Genomic DNA, 24066 nt, shown 5'->3' on the forward strand with positions numbered 1-24066 from the left:
ATAAGATATAGTTACTATGAAAAACTTATTAGATTTGAGCGAGCTCTAAATATCTTTTGATTTCAAAATAAAGAAGTAGGAGTATATTTTTTTGGGGTATAGACCAATCCTAGAGAGTGAGAGCATAAAAATTCCGACTTTACTTTTTCACATGGAATTTTTTTTTTCGGACCTCCATAATGTACAATCATATGTAGCATGTAATCAAAGCAATGCCGCTGGCAGGGAGTTTTCATTCTGCACATGGCGACGTGGTTCACATAATTGCAATGTCAATGCATCTAATGGGCTTAGTAATAGAAGCCGATTTCATGAAAAATGCAAATTTCTTTGTAAATAGAGATTGTAGGCAGAATTGTTGCATACCTTCAAGAAGCTTGTTGTATGCGATTAATAATAATCTACAATTTCCCTCCCCCCCCTCGACACCCCTTCTTTCTCGCTGGCAGTCCGAGTAAGACTGATTTTATTCAGAAGGAAGTAAAATATCCTCAAACGCAACTCTTCACTCGATTGAAGGTGTTTGCCTTGTGCGTACTGATAGAGGTGCGATTACTTCCTAACTACATGGTGTTGCAGTTTAACCCATAATGCTCTGGAACTGCTGCATCGGAATCAGTATGGCACTTGGAGTCACTTCCAGTCTTAGCGTCGACATGGACTACAGTCAGACATAGCTGCCTCAGTATTTGAATACTCTGTTATTGTGAAAAGTTTCGATCACCGCGGGTCCAGAATTGCACCATTGCACTCTCATTCCTTTAAGGGATGAACGGTCGAAAGGTAGTTGTTGGAAGAAAACAACAGCGAACTTTTACACGTATGGGTCGAAGCTTGACCAAAGGGTCGATGCAGATGTTTATGCAAGGAACTCTCCATCGATCGAAAATTTAGACTTTCAGACCTTTTGCAGTACTTTCGCAGCGCTTTGCTAGTTAATTCTTTCACTACGACAAGGGATTTAAGCAACTCCTCTGATAGCCGAACGGCCTCGGCTTCATTCACCTCGAGATAAAAAACTTTTAGCCGCTAGTGTACATTTGTTTCGAGTTTTATTTCCTAACTTTTCTCAAAATATTTTCTTTTCATTCCTTTTCCTACAAAGAAATTATTGGTACTGATTTTATATCTTCCGCTACTTCCCGTACCCCGTCGGCAACACGGAAATCGATAAGTGAGTTCTTGGCTACCGTTCTCAGTTGGTTGTTGTTGTTGTTTGTATTCGAAATGTGTTTATGTAAGTCTTTTTTTACTTTTATATTTTAAATTTAATCTTTTTTTCCTCTTTATGGCCACAACTTGTCAGCTGGTATTTCAAGCAGCGTCGCAGTCGCAAATTACGCAATTATTTTTTGCGGTCGTTGTGCGTCGTTTGCCACTTGACGATCATCTAACTTCAAAACTTGCAACTTGCAACGCATTCAACATGTCAGGCAGCGCCAACTTGTTGCCGCTACATAGTAGGCAGCAGCAGCAGCAGCAACAGCGGTGAATCAAGCGGATATCGCGTCCAATTACCAGTCAGCCAGCCAGTCGGCGTCTAGCAAGCAATCATGCCGCTGGAATGTCAATTGCTGACATGACCGCTATTTCTTGAGCGGTAGCTGCGCAGCTTTTTTTTTATTTAGTATTCAGTGGTGTACTGAGAGCATACATACATACATACATAACTTCGAATGTGTGCATCATTTATGTTTGTAAAGCAGTTGATGGCTACCAAACAACTTTTTGCATATTTCAACTCTGTTTGATCTGCAATGAATCTTTAAAGTGACTAATACTCAATTCTAATATTTTTTTTATTTCTTTATTCTCAACTTTTGTCCACTTCTCTATTCTTGCACATATTTTATTTTTTTATTGTTCTCATTTAAAATGCGCTCATTCACGCAAGTGGCACGCGTGTGTTTTGGTTGCGTGCGGACATTAACTATTTTTCCTTTGTACTCATCGCCTTCTGTGCCCAACTTGTATCACTTACTAAATAACTACGTTTCGGGTTTTTCGTTGGAATCTGAAATTATTATGTATTCTCGCAAATAATTCATAATGATGGGTCATTAGCACCTCGTAATAGAGTAGCCGGCCATTTCACAAAAATTAAACAAAAAAAAAAGGTTTCCAGCTCAAAAAGTTGAAAGAAGCAGAGTTGCCATGTCGGATGAAATCGTGCAATTTTTAAGCCAAATTTTTATTTGAAATGATCTTTAATTTTTAAATTTGGAACAACTGCACTTTTTGAAAACCTATTACACGGTTAAAAAAATGCGAGTTTAAACTCTATATTTTTTGTCAATTTCCATATAAATTTAAAAAAATTAAAATCATTTTTCACGTAAATTGCTTCGGTAAAATTTACTGTAAAACGGAACCAAGCTCATCTTGTAGATTCTTCATTTTTCAAAATTTAAAATTAAATTAATTTGGACGTATTTTTTTCCAAAAAACATGCATTAATGCAAATACAGTTCGTCTGATCATTTCTACATCATATCAGTGAGTGAGGCAGAAATAAATGAAAAAATTCCGAAATAGTAAAAAAAAGTTTGATTAAATTTTAAATTGTCAGGATTTCTGTACGAATCATATTCCGGGATTTAATTCACTCATTTCTACTCAACTCTTCGGCATACAAAGAATCCATCAGACGGATTTGATTTGCATAAATTTGTTTTTTTTTTTTTAAACTGCCTCCAAATTATTATTTTTTCATTTTTGAAATTCATATCGCTCTGGTCGGCCAGTCACTGGAAATGTGGACGAAATAATGCAAATGGTTGAGCAAGACGAGCATGCAAGCTGTCTGGAGATAGCTTGGCATATATACATACATATGTAGAATAAGGTTTTATTTTTTGAAGTTAGTGCCTTTTTTAGCGTTACAGGGTGCAAAAATAATTGTCGAAATTTTATGCGCGATACGGATTCACAAGCTTTACATAAATCAAATGAAATTTGGCAACTCTGGGAGGAAAGGTATCGTATATGTATGTGTATAATATTGAGGTGCTTAGCCGTTCGGGTTAACGCATGGCTTTGTTTATTATTTATTTGCTTTTCGTTATTCATTTGTTGAAGTTTTTTTTTTTCATTCTTCTGCTACACTTTGGATTGTAACAAACCGTCCATTGTCTTGCATAATCGTAATTTGAAGTTGGCCGTCATTTGCAAGGCAAGTTCAATGCCATGAGTTAGCAAAAAGCTTGTTCTTTTTTAGGAAGCCAGTATTAAGTTGCATAATTACTGTAAAACTACGCAACTTATAACTGTAATTAAGTTTAAATGCCTTTGTGTTTATGGGTATGTATATTCAATTCTACCTTTCATTCATTTAATTCCTTTTACTTCTTATTTGACACCGTAACCGTTAGTTGCCTTCTGCTGAGACCAACACTTTACGCCATTTATGTGCAAAACGCATTTTTCCTGAAATATAAAAAAAATATATATTTTTAAAGCCAAGAACACAGCTGACTTCAATTCTCATATAAAAGTTTTGGTGTACCGTTAATTTCTTCATGATCGAATTATCGAATCTAAACAAAATTAGTACCGGACTACCCTTAAGGTACCACCTTTCCGATGAAAAAAGAATTCTCGAAATTGGTTAACGTGGTCAAAAATTATGCGGTAACATACATAAAAAAAAAATAAATAAAAATAAAAATAAAATATTCCGACGAAAGAATTGATAACCTTCTCTTTTTTTGAAGTCGGTTAAAAATAGTTCACAGCATTCCGATTGCACAGTGCCCTTCTTTAAACTTCTACTTACATATGTACATATATCGCAAGTTTTTTTTTCAATTCGGTTCAGTCAAAAATATCACATTTTACTACCACGAGATGACTTTTATTTGTGGTTATTGTATTTTTTGTTTTAATTTCACGTATTTTCATTTTATTGGCAACCACTTGTAACATTTAACGGTTTTGTGATTTTAATTGAAACTTACTTTTTCTCTTAGTTACATTTAGTGGTTTCCTGCGAAATGTAGGTTGGCTAATGAAAGAAGTCAGGTTAGTAATATTAATTCTGAGCAAATCAAATAGTAGAAGAAACCTTAGAGTGTTAAAGAAACCTGCTGAAATCAATAAAATTCTGAAATTTTGTTTCCTTATTGGTCTCCCGGATGTAAATATAATTTCGGGTTTTAAACAGCGTTTTCTGGATATAAGGGCTATTCAGCAAACTGAGAAAGTGACCTGACAATCTGAGAAAATAGCTGATTTTTAAATTTTGAAAAAATCTTAAGTGTGCAGATTTAAGGCCCATTACATTTTAATGTAATAAAGTGCAATTTGCAAGTGGCTCTGCTGCAAAGTGGAGATCTACAGATGCGACATGTAAATCTATTTTTTTTTTGTTTTTTTTTTTCTGAATTACGAAAAAGCATCTGCGAAGTGCAGTACACGATCAAACGAGGTGGAAAATTTATTTCAAGTTCAACATTTGAGGATAAATTAACAGAATGACTTTAGCTGAGTGTGCAGAGATGCTTGCTGTTATTTGCTAGCTTTTAGAAGGTGCGGGTTCAAATCCCGTCAGAGGCAACATGTCAAAATGATAATAAAAATGTTGATTTAGTATCGAAGAATTATGAAAGAGCATCTGTGAAGTGTAAAGGTTTATATTTTGTTGCATTGTTAATATTAAACAAACATCACTTTGATTCCTTTTTTTAAGTTTGAGTTTGGTTATAGTATTAACAAATTTTGGGTTGGTTTTTTCTCAGTGTACGTGGTTTAGGGTCCCATTTTCAACTTGCTGCAGATTTGCAAACATAATATACTCGTAACTAGAGCATTAGAGCATTAATTACTGGCCTTCCTGTATCTTTCTTCCACTTCGCGTTTCCAGCTGAGTCTTCTATAAAAAATGATACGCAGCTTTCTAATTTTTTCTGACGGTGTCACCATGTAATGAAGGAAGCTGGAATCGAGGAACTATGTTTTTATTCGTCAAGAGAACCATGATTGCCTTGGCAGTATTGGCATTTAGTTCACTCTCCTTCGTTCAGCTCTCAACAGAGCATTTTGTAAAAGTTTGTTTAGAACTTGCAGGTCTTTACCCACTAAAACTATGGCGAAAGCTTTTTTTTTAGTAATTAGAGACTTAACTGTGTTAAATTAAAACTTTTTTTCACACGCAAGGTGTGTTGATTTTTTACACCTACTGTCTTCACTCCATAGCCATATAAGAAGTGTAATACTGCATTATCATTAAGCCTCAACATGTAACCAAACACTGCTGATGAATATTACATTAACTAAAATAAAAAAAGTGCCACAAAATGTTTAACCACAAAATTTACAGCAATAACAAAAATAGTATCATATAAACAGCGATTAAAAAATAATAATAAAAAAATAAAATAAAATGCTTAAATTCCAGCTAATCGTGAAATTGCCCATTTCGCACACCTTAGGTGGTGTCATATTCATATAGAAATATATACATACATACATATGTACCTACAAATGGGAGTATGCTTGGATCAACAGGTAGAGTAACCGCATATCGCCACATTAGGCCATTTGGTCATTTGGTCATTTGGCCATTTGGCCATTTGGTTATTTGGTCGCCGTGCAAATTATGAACGATGAACAACAGCATGTGTAGATGAGAAGAATTTCAATACAAAATCAATAATAAAAAATTAAACTGTTATTGGGTGAATTTTGACCCACTTTCTGGGTGTGAGCCAACGGTATAAATGCTAAGCGAGCGCGCCACACAGAGGGAGGATAATGGAAAAATTATACGAATTCTTAAGTGTTTAGTGGTTAGTGGTGAGTAGCTAGTGGCTAGCAAATGGTGTTTGTTGCTAGGAGCTTTACATAGAGCGGCAACGGATGTTGTAAGCGTCTGTGTATATTCTTGAGTATGTGAAGAAAGGGGATTAATGTTTGAAGGGAGTGTAATGCATATCAACATTGGCAAGCAATCAGCTGAAAACTGACTATTATAGGAACAACAAAGGTAACAAGAAATATTCACAGCATACATATGCACCACTGGATGCATTTGTAAAAAACATAAAAATAAAGATAACAAATCAATGAACTACGTTGCAGCAAAATAGTAGTTTTCTTTTGGTTAGCATTGCCTATTATGGCTGGCTGTTGTTGGTTTGTGTGTTTTTTCCTTTGCTGTTAAGTGCATAGCGACCGTTATGTGGTAGTGATCTTTATTTGTTGCAAGCCTCATGTCGACATCTTGCAATGTGTAAATAAATACAGCTAAATGGCGAAAAATTGATTGCTAACTGATAGGAGGCGCAGTGGCAACAACAATCAATTTAAATGAATAACAAAAGAGCGAATATGTACATTAGGGTGCATCACCACAATAAGTTAAAATTATTCCAGCGGAACTATAAAATTTAAAAATATGAAAATTGCATTATTTTGATTTCACTGATAATAGTTTTAAGCATTTTTATGCAGCACTTGTAATCTTAAACTCTTGTACGTCTGAGGTGATTTTTTTAGAAAAAAATATTTTCAAAAAAGAATTTTATATATTAAAAAAACGACTTTTCAGATTTTTTAAAATATTCCTAAAATATTTTTGGCCGAAAATCTTAAAATATAATACATTTTATACATATTTTCTATGGAAATACAGTACCGATTTTTTTTTTGCATTGAGAGTGGTACACACTAATATACACATGTAGGTATCTACCAAGGAGAAACGCCCAAGCTATTACTAAAGGGATCTTGTGCTTTGTGCTCTCCTTGATATAGGAGGAGCTTTCAACAACACCTCACATGAGGTGGCACTGAAACCAAAAAAAAAAAAAAAGATGTGCAGGCATCTATTTGTATAGAATGTATAAAAGCGCTGTTATGAACAAGAATAGCAAAGAACACAGTAGGTAACAGCTCTATAGAGCTAAAAATTACGAAGCGATGCCCACATGTGGGTATTATCCCCTCATCTTTGGAATGTAGTTGCAGATGAACTCCTGCAAACGTTGTCAGACAAAGGAATCCGATACCAAGGCTACGCGGATGAGGCAGTTATAATAGCAAGAAGGACGGTCGAGAACACCCTATGTGGCATAATCCAAAGGGAACTAAAGATAATAGTGCAGGAGTGGTGTGTGAGTACGGGCCTTCACATAAACCCAAAAAAAAAACAGCCAACATTCTATGACCAGAAGAAGAAGAACCCTATCAGGAATGAGAACAATAGTCCTCTTGCATAAAAAGTGAGCTTAAGATAAGATTCAATTTTCTAATGGCGTGGACTCAATGTCAAGAATTCATTCTGAAAATCGACTTGGAGCATAAGCTCACTTTTTATGCATGAGACTCTATAAATTCCGAAGGCATAGAAGTCCTCACTGTCTCGGAGGTGAGCTATTTGGGCATCACGCTCGACACAAAACTCTAATGAAAGCTGCAAGAGCACTTATAGAACTTATTTTCGATTTGAACTACAGAGTAAGGGCTTTGGCTTTCTAGGAAGACGGCAGCAACAACACCAATAGACCATTCTTTGCACCCGGACCAAACACCATCAGAGCACAGCTTGGGACAGAAGGAAGAACAAGTAGAGAACTGTACTGGAACCTAAAATGATACTCTACAATGAGAGCAAATATCTTTTCCCATGAGAGTGAATTATTATCCTCATGAGAATTATATTCATTGTAAAGGTAAAACTTTAACTCTCCGTCGAAACGATTTATATGGTCTGGGGACTGGCGGAGAAAACAACAGAGCACGTACATAAGAAATAAGTCATAGCCACCTATTTATAAGTTTTCTTAGACTTATACACCTTGCGGTCCTTGTGTTATTATTTTTTTTTGATACTAGGCAATCTTGTTTAAAATATTTGCATACAAGTTCCAGAACTCAACCAAGAACACTTCCAGAGATATGCAGTTTGAAAACTTCAGTTTGTACGGGAGGTGCCGCGCCCCCTTTTCCAAAAGCTCCAATTTATCTCCAAGAGTATGCGATTGATTTTATATATCTCCATACCAAGTTCCAGAACTCTAACATGCAGTATTGAAAATTCGGTTTGAATGGGAGGTGCCACGTGCCTTTATATATCGAAAATTGTTTAGCCTATAACCACCCTCGGGACGGACAATCGGTTCAGCCGTTCTCGAGCTTTGCGAACACAAAGAAATGGCTATCAAAATATATATTATAGTATAGATTTCTCTTACTGCCCCCATTAAGTATTTTTTATATAAATTTATTTAATTTTTATTTTATTCTCCTAGCTCAAAGTTCTTAGACCCTCTAAGACCGCACATTGCTATTAAGCTAAGAGCCACTGGAACATTCCTATAGATAAGTATTTCTGGTAAATTAACTTTATCTCAGTTGGACTCTTCCTTGACATCGAAATGTCTATTAATAGCTTTAAAGATTTACTGTACTTAAAATGCTTTCAGGATATGTTAAGAATGGGCAAAAAAAATAGATCAATGTCTTCCTGCTTGCCACGTCTGATTACAATAAAATAAATTCCTACTAATTCCACTCAAAAATGAACTGCTTATCAACTAGTTTGCACAGAGTGAGTATTTCCAATTACAGTCGGACAATAACTACACAGTACATATGTATGTATGTATGTAAAGCACATATACAAACATACATACATACTACACATATTCGTTTGTATAAATATTTTGCTATGCAGTTGGCACACATTGTACTTGTTGTTGCAATGTAAACTGGACGTGCCACATTTGAATAATACCGGCTCGTTAAGCATGTGCTCCTAGTGTGGCAAGCTAAGGTATACATAAGTAAATATACTTGCCACATATGTATGTATGTATGCACGCCTATGAGTTTTTTATGACTTTGTGCCGCTGTAGCAGCTGCTTGGCGTTCATAGTAGTAAGTTTGTGTGTGTGTGTGTGTGTGTTTGTATGTGACCATGTGCCCAGTTACAGATTTTATCTTAATGGTGATATTTTGCCAAATGCCAGTAAAGTCAAATGCACAAACGTTGCGCGATGATGCTGATGTTCGCTGATGGCGCTGTGCAACTAAATGAACTAACAGTGGGCAATGAAGAAAATTAATGTTAAAAAATTTGTTGTGCAAAATTTATTAAAATAGTGCATTGTTATGACCAATAACAAACAAAACGAATTCACCATCGCGCCCTTGAAACCTGAGGCTCATATGCCTCTGGTCCTCCCGAATTTGTACATATACATAATTTCATTTTATAAGAAAATGTGATCGCGTCCAGACCCAGGATGTGATGATTCCACTCAATGTAGTTGTAGATAGCTCAGTAATCAAAATGCTTAGGAAGATTTCAAACCAAGGCATCAGTTTGCTTTACGAAAAGTTGGCCAGTACGTATGAGTAACCTAAGTCAATGGCCGTCTTTCTTTTAAACAATTCATATTCATACCCATATTCCTAACCATTTCGATAATGACATTAATACTTATATGTACATATATTCATACTCATATTGATATTCGTACTCAAATTCATAATTATACCCATATTCATTTTCATACTCATATTGATATTAATTTATATACGTCAAATTCACATGTAAACCGATTTTCATAGTCATACTCATATTCGTACTACTATTCAAATGCTTTTTTAAAACTAATGTCATATTCATACTCATACTCATACGCATATTTATACTCATACCAATGTTCATACTCGTATTCGTACTCATACTCGTACCTATAATCATAAGTATTTAAATCCATTTGCTTTATGATTAATTTAGTCATATTCTTCGATTTTTTTTTAATTTTAATAAAGTTTTTATTTATAAATTTACCAGAAATAAATATCTTAAACGACAACGCTCACTTCTCGAAATATTTTTTTTTTTTCTTTAGTTTGTGTATAACTATTTCGTCACACTGTGCCCCATGCCAGTCGACCAACCAACTGATTGTATGGCTGATATGGACTTCCTTTTGTTGTTAATTTTCTTATTGAGCGCTTGCTGTCAATAATGTTGTTGCCACTACACCATTACCACATGTGGAAAGGGAGACTAAGGCTGCATGAATTTTGATCATTCATGCAGATTACTGGCAGACACACGCACACACACAAACACACATTCAAATTCGGCATTCGCATGCGCTGTTGGCTCAATCGATATGGATACAGGAGATCGATGTCAATAGAGCTACACTCACGTTTTAGCTATTACGAACACATTGCCTCGCATACATACATAAAATACATACCTACAAATATGCATTTTGTATGTAAAAAAGAGCAAATACTCATACGAAACGAGCTTAAAATAAATTCGAATATATGTCAATATGCCATAGCAACGCGGCGGCAAACGCTCTTAGAAAAAAAAGGTAGAACAAAAATGGAAACGTAAAAATAAATGTGCATTTTGTAAATTTAAATCTGCCTCTGTGTAGTATACATATGTATGTATGTATAAGTAAACAACGCAAACGTCCTGCAGCCTCGCGCTCACTCCATGCATTAGCATATTAAGCAAAAACGCCTGCAGTGTGGTGAAAATTCAATTAATTGCTTTCTGCCATTTAGCCTGCAAGGCGCTGTGAATACCTCCATTTTTTATTATTATTATTTTTTTTTTTTTTTTTGTAGACTAGGCATAGCTGAGATGGATCAAAAGTGAAACTGACCACACGAATGTTATCCTCAAACACAGTTAGTTACATACAATTTTACACTTTTATACCCGTTTATATGGCGGCACGCGAGAGTAGGGCAATGGGTTGTTGCACCTAAATAGTTCGATACGATTTTTCGTGCCAGTACGCTCTTTTGATTTGGGTGTGGGTTGCGGTAATTCGATTAACCATTTACAGTTTTATATTTAAATATTTATATTATAAGCAACCTTTTAATAAACTGGAACTATTTTCTTCTATCTTTGCAGATTTGAGCTCGCCACGGCACTAATGCGTGCAATACCGGCTGAGATAAGGTAAGTTGTGAAAGCAATCAAAATACTCTTAAAGATTTACTTGAAGATTTTGACGAATTGACTCCGGTTAACTTGAGTGCTGGGAAAATTATATACATACTTCATACGGAGCCTTACTTCACCTTTATGCGTTAGACTATATGTCATTTCCACATCACTATTTCTGTTCAGTTATACAAAGTTATAAGTGACAGCAGCACAGTCTACTACTCCTTAGTTCGAGCGACTTCACTGCAGTCAGTGGAAGTCAAAACCTTCTATAACCTAAGAAATGCCGTTCCAAATGCTTCTCTATGTCAGTACGTCGACTTCAGTTTGTTCTGAATCGTCAGAGTGAAAGCTCACTAAGTCGGCGATAATGGTGCAGTCAGTCTAGACTCTAGAGGACCGAAGACATTTTGGATCCCATGCCACTTGCAGTTTAGCCCGAAAAAATAATATCCGCTCCAGTATCTAACAGTGTCGGTTTTGAAGCACTTGATATGGAGGCATAGGAAGATGCCTTCAAAGAGCAAAATTTCTGCGCCTTCCTGAGTATAATCAATGGTTCCATCAGAAAAGCGGTAGGTAGCGTAATTGTTGATATCTCGGTCCAAAAGCGATTATTTCTAATCATAATCAGACTCATGTAAATTTGGTCTCTCGAAATAAGAACTAATTTTTCTTATCCCAAGTAACGGAAGAAGGGAGCTTCCCTTCTTTATTAAGCTTTAAGGCGGATCAGTCTTTGTCGCTCTAAAGCCGCCCAATAATAGAGACTATGTTCTGAAGTCTTATCGTCTTCAAGGATGAGCCGGCTCTGTGATTATACCTAGAAAAAATACCCTTCTGCCAATGCAATTCTCTTTAGTCATGGAATCAGAAATTCCTCATATTTCCAACCCTGGTATTTTCAGCTTCTTTGTATAGTTGGGTTTGAAGTTACTCCTTGCACCATTGTGCCGACTTCAGTTAGCCCTGAGGAAGTAGAGCATCGGAGCACCGAGAAGAGAACCCCAGTCCCCGCAATCCGGCTACAAATTCCGGAGCTCATTATGAGCAGGCGGATCTAGTAAGCACAAGGGCTTCTAACGAAACTTCTGAGTCCCACTCGCACGTTCAATGGCTTCGCTGGAAGGCAGGCCGGACTGACCTCTGCCTGGCAGGCTTCGTCCATAAGTAATGGTTCTGGAGCATCATCAGCCTTATTTTCTGAATTTTTTTCTTTTATGTAGCCACAAGCAAATGGGAGAAGCACAGCGAGGTAATCCCGATCCCCCGGCAAGTCTAATTGAAACTAGAGGGCGACCGGTATACCGACAGAGCTCGCATACTAGAAGGCACTCACTCCCCATTTCTAGGACGCTGTCAAAGTGGGTCAAAAGGCACAATACCTCGCATCGACAACTTAAGTCAGCAATTTCTTAGGGGAATAAATCCGTTCATTTTCTCGTATTCCTAAAGTCCGAAGGCTTTATCTCAGTTCATGTCTTCTTTTCGGTTCAGCTTTTCATATTTACAGACTAGTATGTATGTATGTATGTATAAAAAAGACTGTGTGTATCACTAATAAAAAAACATTAAACAGTAGTTTCACTTTTCCTTTGGCACTGCTTATCTCACAATCTGGTTACAACTACCGGTAAGCACCTCATCAGCCAGCTGCTCCGTTGCCAAGCCAATCGCCAATGTCCTCGACCTCAGCTTCATCTACAGCGTGGTAATTTGTCGACATCGCATTGTGACAAGCAAATAGAAAAGCGAAAAACACGTTAACACTAATTAAAAATGTCGAAATGTGAAAGAAAGGAAAGAAATGCATTAAAAATAAATGAAACAAGCGAAAATTGCCAAATGCAAAAAGCAACTAATAATTAATTAACTTGTGAGAAAAAACAAATGAAAATTAGGAAAATCGGCAGCAAGAAGTAACGTTGATGAATGCAGACAAAGTCGAAGGAAAACACATGGAAAAAGTTGCATTAACGACGACACAACAAAGACTCAAAGCCAGACAGAGGTTGGACGGAGAATGAGGAATTGGCAGCAAAGGAGACTAGTTGGGTGTTAGTAGCTATGCGCAGAAAAGTGTTGTTGAAAAAAAAAGACAGAAAAACAATGCATAGGAGCTGATAACAACGGGAAATTCAGTCTCTTTTTGATCTATCGGCGACTGCTTATTTATTAAAACTAATTTCAAAGAGAACGAAGGAACTTGCCGCGGCGATTTACGTACCGTAATTTTTACAAGCTATTAAAATGGATACAGAACGTTCAGAAATCATAAGGTAGACAGCCATGGCAATGGAGACCTCTTGGTAAATAGCAACCAACTGCCCAACTCCGCTTTGGCACAGAGATGCGCCTGAAGATAGTTAAGCTTAACTCCGAGCTTACTTGGTTATTTTGTTATCATCTCGAACCACCAACCACGTAGCCTTTTTCTAAATATGGCTCCTCTATAACATTGCAAGACACGTTGCCCGGATATGCTCTTCAAATAGGCGTACTGGTAGAGGCTCAATTTCTTCCCAAGCCATTCAAGCGTTCGCTAGTTAGTAGAAGAGATACAATCTAACGGAACTTACCGGAAGATATAGAATATATATAGCTGTGACAGATCTGTAACTTCATCACCTGCGTCTTACCATTCGCTGGCAACCCTGTTGATGTAGCTTAGATTTCTTCATCCATTTTAAAAATATGATTATCGTTGATTTTACAGAAGTAGAGTATAGGTTCCCTTACAGTGAAGAAGTAAGGGAGATAAAGATGATATTTGCATTCTTTTGAGAATTTTTGTCACCGTTGAAAACCGGAGAGACTCACTCAAGTGGTTGAAGGAGTTGCCTACCAAAATAGCTTGCAACCAATCGTTTCCCTGACGAAAGATGCGAGGAGGCCTAGGGGGAGTGAATGGCGTTACAGTTTCGAAATCCTTCAATAAATTCAACGCTTATAGGATGTTTCTCTTATAGATACGTCTTAAATTAAGGCCGGTAGTTGTAGGAATATTTATGAAATTTAATAGTTCGGTATTAGACTGGGTTTGATTGGAGTCAGATAAGATTAGATTATTATGTAATGTGGAACGATTTTCCGTCATCCCTTTTCAAATTTGGTTTGGAGACAAACCGGTTTCGGCGTTGTGCCATCTTCAGTGTCATTTTTCAGTGTCGAATCGTTCCACATTACATCACACTCCTACCCTGTCGGAAACACCAACAACAAAATTAAGAAATAGATTATTAATTCTATTTTTATTTCTATTACGATCCATTGTAACAAACCCATATTTGAATGGAGGTCTTCTTTGATCCACGTAGTGTTAAGGAACCTTGGCTGAATGCTATCTGGGTACGGTTATCCTAGGCAAATATGTACGTCACCTAATGTGCTCTAATATTTCCCTGTTCCTCATTACACAACCTACACTAGTCTGGCCCTGCAGTGACTAGTAAAAAAGTATGTGAGCGTTCTTACATCTTCTCTTGAAAAGTGAATGAGTGCTTTAGTTCTCCTTGTCGGAGAATTTAGCGTGTCTCTAGCTTAACGAATTTATCCTGTCTGTTACCTCTCATATTTGTCCAGTAGTATTACGCTTCCTATCTGTAACTTTATATACCATTATTCCAAACCTGATACCCAAATGAGGTAAACGAGGTTTTTGTATCCGGTAAATATTACCAGCTGAAAGCAAACCCACACCAGCTTTGTAGTAACCGCGAACGCTTTCAAGGCGAGGAGTCTTTCTACATACTGTGTAAGACATAGTTCAATGGCATTTGCCTCCACTGGAAAGACAAAGTTAGCTTGCCCCATACTGTATACCATAGACCCCTGATCAACCCTATTATCGGTCTTTATTAGTGTTACTTTTCACTCTACGAAAACCATGTTACAGCCTTGTTATTGGACGTTGAAACTCTACTTTGTACAATTATTGGAGCATCTCCTCCGGATTTCCACATTCCCCGATGATAAGAGTATCCACAAACAGATTGAAGTAGTATGTATTTATATTCTTGTTGAAACTTAAATGGTTAGCTCTATGCCTCAGCAAGCTTCCAACTTTCCGAAAATCTCACCGAACTTTACTTTTCGGCCTTCTGTAGACTGAAAGCTTGATCTCAGTATCCAAAGAATGCGTCTAAATTGCCAGCTCTCGTTTTGGGGCTGGCGAGGCAGTAGAAATTTCTGGGTTAAACAGGAACTTTTTACTTACCTTAGCGATGTAGTCACGGGACTCTTAATGTTCTGTCGCTTTTTCGGGTCCCCAAGTCGACAAGTCTTAAAGTTGAAATCACTTATGCGTAAAAGTTTGGCGTAGCTAATAACGCTCATTTGCAGAAACATCAGAACAACGGACAGACTGAAAACTTTGACTGCAGCGGTGACCACCCTGCGGAACTGGCCTCTATGGTTGTGAAAAGCGTGGCCTGGGTGCTCTCGATATTTTCCACAATGCCGTATTATTTACCTTTTTGGTGAGATTTGCCGTCACTCATGGGACAGAATTTCGAATCGTAAGTCAGTTCAGTTTCGTTTCCTTGAAGATCGTTCGATAGGCATGAGTCCCAAAGACCGTGTGAGGCATTAAAATTGTCTGCTGACATACGGTTTTCATCCCTGGTTATCAAAGTGATATTGGAGTCTTGCGGTCGGATGCATTGGGGCTTTGATGGGTTTCAGATGAGGCGGCTTCTAAGTCGAGCTCTACCCACCAAAAGTTATTTAGAACGGAAAGTGCTATTACGGTACGATACTTACTGGCGGTAACAGAGCACCGCAGTTGGGTAGATAGGCGGAAAAACAAGGCGGTTCTTGAGCTAATCCAATAAAGCAGAAAAAAGGAAAGAATACTTATTTAGTCGTTAGGTGGCACATTACGTAGCTACTCCTCTTCTTTTACTTACGTCTTGAGTGCATTCAGCGTCTCCTCGTTGTAGCCGAGAGCGATTTTTCTTTTGCCGCAAATAAAAAGTTTTGTTTACAATTCCCTTTGTTTTTTGTTTTGCTTTTTTCGTATGCCGCGAGCTATTGTATGCACTAGCAAAAGTGAAAAGTTGCAATTAAACCAGTCAATGGTTTTGTCCAACTCGTCACTTTTTCCACATAAACAACACACAAAAACAAAAAACAAAAAACAGAAACAATTTTGTAGCTGCCTAGTGTGTGTTTTATTTCTTTGTAGCTAATTTTTTGTCTGTATCTGCTATGCAACAGTCACTGCACTTGCAACATAAAAACAGCAGCGGCAACAACAACAACAACAACAAAGGCAACGCTGATATCTGTAGCGTTACAATGCGTTGTAGCTAATTGCCGGTTGGCAGGTTTCTTGGCTTGTCTGATGACTACAAAACCCTGCCAGCCGTTCCCGCCCAGCTGATTTGATCGCCCGCCCGTCTGATCTGCCTGTTTTGCCTGCCTGTTTGGCCTGCCTGCCTGACGTTGTCTCGCAGGTTTGCGCTTCCACGCCGCGTCAGTCTTAGCTAAAAAAAACAAAAACATGCCTGTGACAGACGGAAAGCTAAGCAAAGCTACACGCTTTCTTTTTTCTTTCTGCCATTCATTAATCAGTTTATTTTGTAATTTGTAAGTTTAATGTTGCTTTTAATTTTTCATTTTATTGTTCTTCATACATATTTATTTACATATACTTATTTATATACAAATATCTATGCATCTACGTTCATATATAACCATCGCTAAGCTACAAAAAATCTCACTAGCCTTCGATTCAATTGACAACTTCGTCCATCGTCCACCATTCATCGTTCACTAACTCACTTAGACTGACAAACTAGTCGACTGCTTGACTGCTTGACTGCTTTGACTAACTGACCGCTTTTTTTTGTCAGTCGATTTGCCAGTTGCTCGTTTGACTGGCTGCCGCAATAAGTCGTCGATTAATAGTTTATGTTAGGCGAGCAGCCAGCCGGTCGATGGCGAACTTGATCGGCCAGTGTCTGCTGGTGTTTGAGCCGTCTAGCCTAACTGCCCGTAAGCGTTTCACTTGACTTGACATGTTTTGATTGCCATCATTTCTTAGCGGCATATGCAATACATTAATTAAATAGTCAAGTCACTTTCTATTGGAGACCTTTGACCTGCACATTGTTGGAATGGAAAGAGAGCGAAGGGTACCTGAACCTATTTTACTACTCTTTTCACCAAATGTTTTACGTTGCAGACATTGGACGGTTTGAAGCTCGGAAGATGATCTAGAACGATAAAGATATGATTTTTTTTTTTTGCCGCGATGTGCCCATCGAAAGCAGTTCATGTGTCAACAACTTGAAGCTTGCGAAAGAATCCAAACTGAAATGGACAGGTTTCCGCTTTTCATACCATTGCAAAACAAAGAGATAACAAAGAAATAGGTATCACGTAACCCGATTCATTAAAGATGGATCAAGCAGCTGATGTTCTTTTTTACATGAAATTTACCAAAAAGTCTAAAGATTATGAAGAGTCCCGGAAAAACAAAAAAAAAATAAAAACGAATCCCAAAGACCCAGCAAATAAAACCAAATGTCGTATTCGTTTCCTTTAGTTCCAAGCGCTAAATAGGGCATCTGCGCGCCATCTGGTCTGTGCCTGGAAATCACTTTGAGCTCCTTCCAGCTTAACCGGAGGTGGCTCGCTTCTCGATCGACTTCTCAACGTTTCGCGCGGTCTGCCGTAAGGCAATTAGAAGACTCCATTCTAAGGCATTCTTTGTTATAATGCCACCTTCTTTGCGGAAATTCAAAAACTAATACACCAGAAATCCCAAAGAACTGGCGAAAGTCCCAAACAATACGAAAGGTTCGCGAAAAAAACCCGAAAACAGAGAAAATCCGAAAGATTTCGGAAAGCCACGAAAAAATCCGAAAGGTATACTTTGTAGAATCCCGAAAATTCCCTATAAAATTTTAAAATATTTTCAATAGTTTCAAACATCAAGAAGAAATTCATCATAATATCAACATCTAAAAATAAAAACGTAAGCTTCTGAAAACTAACTCCAATGGAAAAGTGGTTGATGACACTCCCTACTTTTGATGAAACCTGCCTGCATAGAAATCTGACCTAAAACAGATGGATAAAGGCGTCGGAGCCGCAGTCATCAGCTCGGCCTTAACAAAGCTTGCCAAAGAAGGCGCCCTGTCGGAAACTAAGGCAAATAGTGGAAAAGCCGATTTCCCTCCAAGTGATTAAACGGGGGCTGGACCTGTTCATGGTCCGAAAGGTGCACAAAGTGTGGAGGAAAGGATTCTGTGCAAGAAGTGCGACATAAATCTCACGAAGTATCTCCTATCCCTCAGGATGGGGGACGCTAAGTTACTGGTGGGTGTTCTAATGGGACGCTGTCTTCTGGCTTTGTACGCCTTTAAAATGGCTCTGACGATTTATAAGATATGTAGGAGATGCAGGATAAAAGAGGAGGCAGTGTCCTGACCTTAGAAGACTGCGGATTAGTCGCCAGGGACCAGGCTTTCTGCCAAATCTGGAATCCGCTGCCAAGATGGGGTACAACAAAGTGTTCCAGTCTGCCACGAAGACTGCAGTGTTCTTCAATATTTCTCCTGGTACCATGTGTTTAGCTGTCTAATTTAGTAGTAGTTTTATCTGGTAACGCTATGGACTTTAATGATCTCTGCAAAACCAAGCAGTGGCTAGCCAGCCTACCTAACCTACCTAACCTCAAGAATTTGTTTTAGTTTAATCGACTCTTCGAAGCATGCTCTGAGGGAATTTTTGGGCGACTATCCTCCGAAGTCGAATCTTTCCGAAGTCAAGAATTAATGTGAGACACTCGAACCAACGACCTTAAGGTAAAATATTTGCTGCGGCTAACTTAGTCTTGGAGCTCCAGAGTTTAATAATATTGAAAACGTGACAACACTTAAGCTTCAAGCGCAGCTAAAATTCTCAAAAAGCGTTGACATCCTAAATAATGTATACTTCGAATATGCTTAACTAAACCTCTATTTCCATCTGGTATTACCAGGGGCCTATTGGTCTAAACCTTGAAATTAGTTTGAAAGGTGCATTTACAGGTGGTCTTTAGATAGCTAAGCTGATATGCGAGCCATCTGCAAAGTTATGATTAATTTTAGGCTTGTGAAAGGCCACTGTGCGAGGCCCAAAGCAAATGCAGGATTAGGGATCTTATTTTGCCCAGTTTTTCGTCTCCGAGGCTTTTATTTTCAGTATGAATGGATTGAAAATGGGTCAGACAATAGGCACCAACCAACATTCCATTACCAACGCCGTTTTAATAAAACCTAACCAAAACTATCATACTAACTCATAGCCTCTTTTCCCTCCTTACAGAACTCAAAAATTTTTGCAACATGTGGAATAGTAATAATTGTCATAGTCGAAGATGGCTAGTCATGGACACAAGACAATCGGAATGGGAAATGGGTAGCAGCGAAGGCAGGCAGGCGCAGTCCACGAGGGCGCATAAACAGTCAACAGCGACATCGACGTCGGCGTTGCCGCAACAGCAACAACATATCAAACGCAAAAGCCGGCGATTATGCGACGCTAACGCGGATCGAGCACAGAGGGGGCTGCAGGAGCCACAGCTGTTACTGCGCTTCCCAACGCCCGCATGCGCGTCAAACACAAAAGCATTGAAGAGTAGATGGCGGCTGCGATGGCACCGACCGCGGCCACAATCGACAACGATTGCAACACAATACGCGCCGCTGTGGTCTATATCGATGTCACCTGCACCGACGCCGCTGCTAAAGCGGACACGAGTCAACGCTTGCCTTAACCAAATACTAGAAGTATTACTAGCCTTACTATTAGCCAATTGCCTTATGCAACTGTTGGGACAACTGCCCGCAGCTACAGCCGCTTTCGGTGCGGCGCCGCTGGCAGGCGACACACTTGCAGATGCGTATAACTTTTACACGAGTAGCAGGAGTAGTCAAAGCAGCGATGGTGGCGTTGCTTTCGATAACGACGCCGACGACGACGACGACGACGACTACGGCAATGCCGACGGTTGGCGTGGCCCTGTCTATAGCAATTATCGCCAAGCGCACAGTATAGGTGGTAGTGCGGCATACGCTTTCAATGCGTTGCAACTACCAACTGCTGCCACGCTAGCGGCGGCAGCCGCCTACAACTTGCCAAGTGCGGGCGAGGCGCTGTCGGTGGTCAATCAGCTGCAACGCAGTCAAAATTTCAAAATCAGTCAGAAGCCCTGCTCCATCGGCCGCATCGAGGGCACCTGCATGTTCGTGTGGGAGTGCATCAAGTCCGAGGGTCGTCACGTGGGCATGTGTGTGGACACGTTCATGTTCGGCTCGTGTTGCGCGCACAATTATACGGAGAATATTGTAATGCCGCAGACTTTCTCGTATACGCGACCCACCAAACCACTGGGTATTGGTGGTTTGAATCATCGGCCGCGACCGCCGCATCAGCCGCACAAGCCGAGTATAAGGTGAGTTGTTAGTTAGCGGAGAGGAGGTGGTGAAATTTTTCAGTTAAATTTAATTGATTTGTGAATATTTGTTTTCGAAATCATTCCACAGTGGCATGACTACAATCGAACGACCGCATGGCGCTGGTACGCTGGTCATACGCCCCTCTGGTCCGCATCATCAGGGTGCGCTGCATAGGCCTCAATATACGAAGCCCTCATCATTGGGTACTACAACATCGTTTTCAGCGTCGCCTGCGACAATGAGTACGACGAAGAAAAAATCGACCACCACTACTACAACGGAGAGCAGTAATGCGCTTTGGACTTCGAACGCGGTACTGGCGGATTTGCAGTCGGCTGCGGCAACGGCGACAGCGTCGAGTGAGTGTTTTTTGAAACTTTATGTTTTTGAAAGTTTTTCAATTATAAAAAAAAATTATTCTTGTTGGGAGATATTTTGTGGCCATGTGGTTTATTAGCGATATTGTTATCGAATTTTTTGTATGGATTGCAATCGAATTTACTATCGGTTTAAATATTTCATCATCATTGATTTTTAGTCGATATTTATCGATAACCATCAGTTTTATTATCAAAATATAGATCGATTTCGTTGTGGTATGCAATCGTATGTTCTTATTTATCGATTTTTTTCCAATATATTTATTGTAATTAGTTTATTTTATCGATATGTTAAATGATATTATGTTAATCATCATCCTCATTATCTAAATATGGATCTACTAAATTATTTAGGAAGGAAATCATCGCCATATTTATCGACAATGTTATCGTAAATTTATCGTTATATACTTTTTGTATTCATCGTTATCGGTAAATTCATTTACATATTTTAATCGATTTATCGATTTTTACAATTGATATACATATTTGTATAACTATCGATAAACTTGTCGCTATTGCGATTTATATCCAAATTTGTGACAGTTGTAGATATCTTTACCAATATCTTTTGCATCGTAACTTTAGGCATCGATATCGTTGTTATGTCACTCCATATCGTCAATTTAGGAAGTGTTTACAGTTAAATTTTCGCTATTAAAATGAGCGCCCTTCCCTAATACTACTTTCCATACTGTGCTCAGCTTCCCCCTGTATTCCTCATTTAAATTCATGATTTTATGCAGATCTCTGGAATGCATCACCTCAACTGACAGCTGTAACGCAGCACCACTGGCACATGACGACTGAGCCGAATTTTATTACCAAACCACGGCCGCCTAGCTGGGAGAAACCGACCGGACTGCGTCCCTCGAAGCCATCAAAGCCAACAAAGAAGCCCATCTTGCCGCAGCCGCAATTGCCCAGCTTCCAACTGACGCATCAGCAGCAGCAACAAACTTCACCGGGTATTGTATTCACGACGACGCGAAGACCAGTGCCTCCGACGACGTCAGTGCAGCCAGCGACAAAGAAGCCGTCTTCCTTGCCTGCATTGCCAGCGAATACAGCGTCGACAACACCAATCTCGGCGTTGTCGTTGACGCGTCCAAAACCACCGTTCGCCTCGGCAACGTCTGGCTCCAACTGGCAACAACAACAACAACAGGAACAACAACAGCAGCAGCAATACCAGCATCACCAACAGCAGGTATGTATCGCAACAACGCCACATACTACACAATGTCCAACAAATTGCGAACGGAACGCATAGGCTAAGCCGTGGACCACATGCCGAGGTCATTTACTTAAACACTCACTCACTCGCACAACGAACTGGCTGACATACTGACGAATTGCTGACTGCTTAGTTTCTTTGTCCGATATGTGCTCGTAGATATGTAAATAGTCGTACCTATGGATGGGTTTGCGAATACATACATAGGTACCATGTGGCATGGGCGGATTATCGCCCAACAACAACAACAATATGGCGACGTTTATGCTCATATAAAAATGTTTATGTAGCCTTGAGCGACATTTTATTGTTTGAAAATACCTGATGAAAGATTGCCCATCATTTGGGTGTGGTACAGCGCTGTGCAACTAAGGTTTATGCGTCCAGACTCGTTGGATGCATAGTTTGTAGCGACTGATCCACTAAACTGTATCAGTAATGCAAAGTGTGGCGTCTATTTTTTGTATATGTGGGTGTGTATGTGTGTCTGGCATGCGGCATATGACCACTACATCGTCTAAGCTGTTAGCGTACATTGTCTGCGACATTGTATTAGCACTAATAGCCTGTGACAGCGAAGGTAATGCTGGGATTAAACCTAGGCACCCACCAACTTGTAAGAATAGATGGGCAAACACTGGCATTTTCAATGAGTGTTGAATAGTTATATCGGGCGCACCGATTACTATTACCCAAGAGACCATACGGGTCGTTCCCGCTTCCGCGGATGCGCAAACGTGACTGCCAGAGTAGGAATTGAGTATAAATCTTTGAAAAACTGTAGCTGATAGATAATAAAATAAGTCAGACAACAAATCGTGCTAGGTCTACAACTTATTAAGTGAACTAAGACGCGCTACAGGGTGGCATTCTCTGCTCACTGATTTAGGTATTCGTGTTGAATAGAACTCAACAGCGCGGCCATCAAAGTTGTTGCGTATGCGTATGATGATGTACGAGCAGTTAGGCTCAATGTCTCAGTCAATCATCGGCTCGCTTGCCTTTGTTCTCTGATTGAGCATCTTCGAGGGAACTGAGGGAGCTGATGAATTGGCGGAGGAAAGAGCCTATTTGGGACAACCTGAAGCGGTGACATTGGGCTGACCTCTTCAAGTAATGGAAATAAAACCGAATTTTCTTGAACTGGGTAAAAACACGTTGTCCGGTATACAGACTTGGAAGATATCAGGATATATCTGGCCAGAATATATAGATCAGGGGATAATAGCAATTATCACGGAGCGCTTGCGCCTAGGCAAGCGTGCAGTGAATATGGACTTAAAGCCAGACAGATTCTTAGTTGAAAATTACGCCTTGGTATGCCCACTGCAATTTGCAAGCCGCTCTTTAAAATATTTGTCTAGGCTCTAGTAAATGAAAGATGAATACAAAGCACGACCTGTCGCAACGCGGCCTTAGTTGAATCGAAAAAACATCCAAAGTTTGTATGCTCTAAGAAGCGAAGATATATCCAACACTGTCGGAGCTTTAACGGCCTATTGGTTTATAGGTTCGGAGGTGCTATAGAGGCAATGCCAATGTAAGGAAAGAGATGGTTTTTCATCATCACTGTAACTGTCCTGAATTGTCAAGCACTGTTGGGGTAGCCGTTCCCTGACGACTTATGTAGAGTGCCTGGCGAGACTCACCTGAGACACTAAATAGTTTCTTGACAATTTTAGTACCACCCTGGTCTCGAAAACCTACCGAGTACACATTTTCGAACTGCTCAAGAGGATGCCGGAGGTAATTAAAGCTACACTTTCCTCCTTTCCCCTTTAAAAAATCCTGGAGAGTACCCTTCCAAGTCAACTAATATCTAGGCAGTTTGCTGTAGTATCACATGGCCTGGTAACCGTATGGGTCCAACTAGGTAATAAATAGCCACACACAACAAAAAGAGAGTCCATACAGTGGCTGGAAGCCTAAATTTGAGTTTTAAGTAAAGCTTCCATACCCTGAACTTAGAACTGTCTCTGGCTTCATCCATTATCTTACGAACTGGCAATGAATGAGGCTTTTCAAACCAAAAAGTATTCAAAAATTTATCAAGCAGTTTATAAT

At 39.2% G+C, this 24066-nt stretch overlaps 1 protein-coding gene across 1 annotated transcript in view; it reads left to right on the forward strand.

The window, feature by feature from the left end:
- The window catches only part of LOC118738605 (serine proteinase stubble), a 46587-nt gene that overhangs the window by 18671 nt on the left and 3850 nt on the right, over positions 1–24066 (forward strand). The window contains exons 2-6 of the mRNA XM_036469537.1: positions 10901–10948; positions 19253–20381; positions 20473–20744; positions 21512–21914; positions 21946–21979. Coding sequence (XP_036325430.1) covers positions 19273–20381; positions 20473–20744; positions 21512–21914; positions 21946–21979 — 1818 coding nt within the window. The 5' untranslated portion in view covers positions 10901–10948; positions 19253–19272. The remainder of the gene's footprint in view (positions 1–10900; positions 10949–19252; positions 20382–20472; positions 20745–21511; positions 21915–21945; positions 21980–24066) is intronic.

This window comes from Rhagoletis pomonella, unplaced genomic scaffold (genome assembly GCF_013731165.1).
Source record: "Rhagoletis pomonella isolate Grant_MI unplaced genomic scaffold, Rhpom_1.0 Rhpom_scaffold_00001, whole genome shotgun sequence".
Classification (NCBI taxonomy): domain Eukaryota; kingdom Metazoa; phylum Arthropoda; class Insecta; order Diptera; family Tephritidae; genus Rhagoletis; species Rhagoletis pomonella.